The sequence below is a fragment of the Lingula anatina genome, chromosome 10 (genome assembly GCF_051362555.1).
Source record: "Lingula anatina isolate TDL-2025a chromosome 10, LinAna3.0, whole genome shotgun sequence".
Taxonomy (NCBI): Eukaryota; Metazoa; Brachiopoda; class Lingulata; order Lingulida; family Lingulidae; genus Lingula; species Lingula anatina.
Genome location: NC_141776.1, coordinates 6,810,285 through 6,816,777, shown reverse-complemented (window position 1 = coordinate 6,816,777; position 6,493 = coordinate 6,810,285). Strand labels below are relative to the sequence as shown.

General features: G+C 34.9%; 1 protein-coding gene across 1 annotated transcript; it reads left to right on the top strand.

The window, feature by feature from the left end:
* Positions 1-2,888: 2,888 nt before the first annotated feature.
* Positions 2,889-6,493, top strand: LOC147759469 (uncharacterized). The gene is made up of 4 exons (XM_086997849.1): positions 2,889-3,281; positions 3,595-3,710; positions 4,381-4,457; positions 5,382-6,493. The coding sequence occupies exons 1-4, from the start codon at positions 2,967-2,969 to the stop codon at positions 6,491-6,493; spliced, it is 1,620 nt and encodes a 539-aa protein (XP_086853975.1). The 5' UTR covers positions 2,889-2,966.

Here is a 6,493-nt window from a genome sequence, read left to right as displayed (position 1 = left end):
AAAAGCAAAGAAAAAGATGAATTCAAAAATCGAACAGAAATTCCAGTCCAATAGTGCAAAGGATCTCTGGGACAATATCGCTCTGGTCACACAGTGTCAAGGGTCCAGACGTACCGTTGATACAGAGGACTCCACACTCCCTAACAAGTTGAATGAGTTTTATTTTCGTTTTGATAGGACCAACCACACTCAGGTCCACACACCAACCCTAGGGGAGCGCGTGCCGCCATTTACTATTCAATCATGGCAAGTCAAGTGTTATTTCTCGGCTTTAAACACCAGGAAAGCTCCAGGCCCTGACGGTATAACATCACGACTTTTAAAGGAATGCGCAGCCCAGCTTTCAGATGTGTTCACGGAAATATTCAACTGGTCAATTGAAATGTGCAGAGTGCCTGAAATATGGAAGACAGCAACCATCATACCTGTGCCAAAAAGTAAAACTGTAGAGAATTTAAATGATCTCCGTCCTGTTGCTTTGACACCGGTGCCTATGAAGATATTCGAAAAACTTGTTTTGTCTTTTATTAAAACTTTAGTGCCAAATAGCTTTGATCCACTCCAATTTGCCTACCGCAGTAACAGAAGTGTAGACGATGCTCTTTCTATGTGTTTACACAAAGTTCTCGAACATCTCGATTGTAAAAATGCCTCAGCATTTAATACTATTGTACCAAGCAAATTGTATTTTAAACTTTTGGATGATCTTAATTTTCCACCAGCACTCTGCGATTGGATTTTAGATTTTCTTTTAAACAGAAAACAGTCAGTAAAAGTCGGTTTTAACTTCTCGGACACTGTAGTTTTAAACACTGGCACACCCCAGGGCTGCGTCTTATCACCTTGTTTATATACGTTATTCACCCACGACTGTGTGGCGAGGGAGGAAAATACATTTTTAATGAAGTTTGCCGATGACACAACTTTAGTCGGCTTGATACACCATAATGATGAGATGTCATACAGGAAGTCGGTTACAAGTTTAGTAAATGAGGTATACCAGCCCGCTTGGCGCCAGGTGTCGCTAGTGTGAATTCAGTCCTTCCACAGTCGCCATGTTGGATATCATGTACGTTGGACTGTTGCACTGGCCTTAATAAACATGCCTCAGTATTGTTGTGTACCTGAATGTCGGCAAGGTGGGCTTAATTTTCCTGAGGATTCAGGGCTTCGTTTGAAGTGAAGGGTTGCGCATGTCAACACACCTTCCATGTTAAAAGGACAGTTACAACTTGACCCAGGCACAGTAATTAGGCCCCTAAAGATAGACGAGTTACCTCAAAAAGAATACACGTAGAAAGGTTAATTGATCTTGGAAAAACTTATAAAGTTTTGGAAAGAGAGCTCCATAGCAAGAAAGTGCCCCTAGGAAGTAAGATTTATCAAAGTGCGTTTTCTTCTTATGTCCGTAATCTGGTAATGTTAATTAAATAATTATTTTTATTTAAAAAAATTATTCAGTACATCGTAAGAATCATAAAACTAGGTATAGTTAGATAATTTATTTGTACATGTATAGATGCAATTCCTCAGCCAATGGAATAATGCATGTTTGGAAATCTTTTTGTAACAGTTTAAGAAATAAAATTTAAAGAAAGAAAACATTTTATAAATGAAGTTTTTATTCTTTTTTTACAAAATAGCACTTCTGAATTGTTTTACTTGAGTAGAAACACCATATTATTTCATCGCTCTGAAAATTCATTAAAAAGCAGCAAAACCAAATGTTTTATTTAAACAAAATAATTATTCAGTCCATAATAAAAACCATGATACCATGTAATACTTAGATAATTTATTTGTGCTATAACTTTCCTGATTATATAGCTGCAATTTCTCAGCCAATGGATTACTGTAGGCATGGAAAACTTTTTGTAACAGTTTAAGAAATAAAAATTAAAGAAAGCAAACATTTTACAAATGAACAGTTTTTTTTGTTCCTTTTTACAAAATAGTACCTATGAATTATTTTACTTGAATAGAACCACCACATTATGTCAGCACTTTGAAAATTCTTTTAAAAGCAGAAAAACCAAATTATTTGCTGTAAATACAACTATCAAATTATTTCATCCCACCAAAAATACTTTACAAAATAGCATCATAGTTTTTTTTCTCATTACAGTTAAATGTTATTAAAAACAGCATAAACACATAAGTACTTTTTGTAAAGAATATAGCACCACCAAATTATTTCATTTTAGTTAAAACAATTTTTTTTAAATGGCACTTCAAAATTGTGATTGCAGCTAAAACCATCTCATACAGGGGTACTTTCTATAAACTAGCTGACACGTACTTCCTATAGTGTTTTTCATTAAAAAAAGTTATCCTCGGCAAAATACATGTAGAAAAATATCCAGTGTCAGAATGAATCAACCCCACAAACAGATCTTTGAATGTAAACACAACAAAATCGCAGAATGGGCGATTCGTAATGAACATCTGGCCTTCTAACTGAGTAAAGTATGTGCAGGTTTTCTGTTTAGGCCCAGATTTGTGCACGAGATGCACATTCCAAAAGGGGAAATCAGGTCCGGGTCCAACTGTCATGTGTCTGCAATGGTTTTGGACACAACAATGATTCATACAGTTTGTTTATATACTTCTTCCCTTTAGCTGCAATTATCTCTCCAAATCTTGAGGCAGTGATCCGCCATTGTCTCTCCTTGTGTCAGATTGCGCTCTTTCCTTGTTATAACTTGCTTACTCAGTGTCCTTCGCTGTTTGTTCCTCAACCTGAAATATTCATATCCCATTAAAGCATGGTAGATGGTTACAGCATTAAATAGATACAATTTAGATTAGTTTAGATACAATATTATAATTCTATGATGTCACCTATCACCTAGTTTGATAATTCTTTCTCATATTTGGGCCCGATTCTTAATTCACCGTTCCGAGATGAGTGATTGACAGCATTGTTTTAACCAATAGAACCGTATAATTAATGTCACGTGATACGCATGTGTAAACAGCCGCCATCTTACCGGACAAACAATCATCTGTCCGGTGTATCAGATTACGCTGAAGATTTTTGCATTTTTTGTCACTTAAGAATACGTTTCTCCGACAAAGTCATGCCAGTAAAACACTGTTGTTATGGGTGTTGCAAATCTGATTCTCGTTATCCGGAACGAATGGAAGGGGTGTATTTCATTGCTTTTCCGAAGCCAAAAACACAGCCGGAGAAGTGTCTAACCTGGATTCGTGCATGCGGTCGTCCACACAGGCAGTTTAGCGTTAAGAATGTAACAAAAAACACATACATATGTTCAAAGGTGAGTGAAAGCTCTTATTTATGCAGTGCAAGCATTAACTTATTCAGTTCATTACAAAAACAATTTATTCACAGTAAACGGTATTCAAAACGTGAAGATGGCGCCGAATATTAATATGGCGACAGATTTAGTAAGTTTGTATTGCAGGACAGGGAATGTAACAGCCACGCATCGTAAAATTGTGTATTTTCCCTGTTTACTGGGGCTTTTTCCTTGTTAAACCACCGGTGTTATGAAAATATGTTTGATGTTTATGTCTTTAAACCATAAACCCTTAATGATAAAAACTTTTCCTTTTTTTTTTTTCATGTAGCATTTCAAAAATGCCATTGGCCCAACATCAGATTATCCTGATCCTATTCCCTTTGACAGCAGTGTCTTCAGAAAAGCAAGGAAAGCAAGGAAAAGACTATTGCAGGAGGTTGAAAGGTAATATTATTATATTACACATCAAAACATCTGAGAACATGTAAATTAAGCATAATTTTCAATTACTCATTTCTTGATAAAAAGTTGATCAGGAATATTATGTACACAACAGAACATGCTTTGTTCAAACTAATACCCCTGTCACACTTATTCGGAATCAGCAGGAATCAAGCAGAACCAACTGGAATGAATAAAATTTTAATTTCGTGCACCATTTGGGAGGGAATTTCAAATTTACCTTAATTCTTACGGCTTTGAAAGAATGCTGCTAGAATGCTCAGAATGAACATCAAATGATTCTTGCACATTCCAGATATAGGCCCGAGACGGAATGAGCAAGAATGCCGTCTGAAATACAATTCTTTGTTTGTCCTGGATATTAGAATAGCTGACCCTAATGTTTTGCTCATGCTCAAAACTTTTGAAATGCATTCAGTGGGAAATTTATTTGGTTCTGGTTCACAAGTGATCACAAAATTTATGGATAATGTTCCATGACATAAATAAAGTTTTAAAAAATTGGACTTGTGGTCCCCATTCAATAATTTCATTTATTTGTGAACAACATTCTTTATTTAATGTCCCCATTATGCCCATTTCAGCTGTAAACATAACAAAAAATTCATAGATTATAATTTTTTTTAGTTTAAATTATTTTTTGTTCTTGCAGTGATGAGGATAATTCACATGCATCTGAATCAACTGTTGAAACAGAAACTGGTACAGGCACTCAGACAGAAGAACAGTGTAAGTTTATTTCAAGCTTTAAGTGTTAGACAAAAATGGTTTTGCAAAGTCTTTGAAAAATCTGGATAGTTTTTGTAGAAGTTCTGTCATGTAAGCTTGATCTGGCATAATCCTCTGAATGTGCATATCACATTGTGTAAATACAATAAATTCACAGAAGTCGCATCCTGTTATCATGAGCTGTCCTTGAATTTGAGCGTAATAGTCATGGGTTGTTTTTAATCTTATTTCCCCATTATTGTTTTCAAGACAAAAATTGGCAATGTCTTCGCATGCAGTCGAAATTTTCATGTTTCTTGCTGTGAAGGGACATTTAATTTCTACAATTCCGGTTTGCCCATTGTCACACAACTTTCCATCTGGAGTTGCCCCCAGGAATGCATAGTCCTTGTTAATAACTAACCCACATTCATGAAAATGGGTATTTCTGTGTCGCTCCATGTACCCCTTCTTAGCTTCACTTTCATGACGTTTTCCATATTCTAAAGATGGAGCTGTAATCTGTTTTGATGAAAATAAGTTTTGTAAAAATTTTTCAGTAGGTACTGATTTTCTATTGATCACACGACCAAAATTTGAGGCAGTTAGTCTGGTCTTGCGTGCCTCAAACCAATCTTTTGACAAAGATTGATCTCTGGTTTTAAGTTCCAGCTTAACAAAATCTGTGTCATTATATTCATTGTTCAAAATAACATATTCCTCGGGTAAAATCACTGGCGATGGTTTGAAAACAGAGTTGTCACCACACCCAATTCCGTGGACTGGTTCCTCTGTCCTTTTGATGTTTCTTGTCTGAAATAAACCAGTCATAATTGAAAATTAAATGTATATTTAAATAAGAACTCATGTCAGCATATACATTTATTATAATTGTAAATCTATCTATCTATATCTATATATATTTATATTTTTTTTTTATTGCAGGGTTTTCTCCAATGGACATGTTAGCTACATCTACAGATTTACACATATTGCGTGGTGAATTAGATTTGAAAAATAACAAAATCAAGCAACTGGAGTCAATGATCATGAAATTGAAAGACGAAAATAAACAGCCGAAGGAAAAAATTGATGATCAAATGAAATTTGGAATAGAAAGCATTTTAGACAAAGAACAGAAGATAAAAGGACTCTTTAAGTACTACACAGGAATTACTCATGAGCGGTTTAAAAGTCTGTTCAATTTTTTGCTACCAGACAACTATATACTACAGTATGAAAAAGGGCAGAATGATATTAAAATTTTAACACAAGAGGACTGCTTATTTTCTGTGTTGATACGGTTACGTCATAATTTTGGTTTAAAGGATATTGCCATTAGGTTTGGTTTAACTGTTCAGTCTGCTGGAATTGTTTTTAATACATGGATAGCCCACATGCATCTTAAGTTTGGACAACTGTCAATTTGGCCACATAGAAATATCATTATTGAGAATATGCCAAAAGACTTTAAAGCTGATTTTCCAAATACATTGGTTATTATTGATGGTACAGAGTTCAAAACACAAACTCCATCTGCTCTTGGTCTGCAAAGTCAGATGTATAGTGATTACAAGTCCAATACAACACTGAAGGGTCTTATTGGCTGTGATCCCAGTGGATCTGTTATTTTCATTTCAGAACTATTTACTGGGTCTATATCTGATAAATGCATAACTGAACAGAGTGGATTTTATGAACAATTAGATAAGCTTAAGCAACAAGGTTATATTGCTGAAGGAGACTCTGTCATGGCTGACAAAGGATTTACAATAGAAAAAGAATTAAAAACATTAGGGCTCAGATTGAACATTCCTCCATTTTCATCTAGTGGGGCCCAAATGACAGCAGCACAAACATACCAGACTCAAAAAATAGCTAAACACAGGGTTCACATTGAAAGACTTATTGCAAAAGTTAAAACTTACCAAATTATTTCAAACATTATACCAACTAACTTATTTCAGAGTGTAAATAAGATATGGACAATATGTTGCTTTTTAACTTTATTTCAAGATACTTTTGTCACTGATAAAAGCTCACATGAAGATAATTGA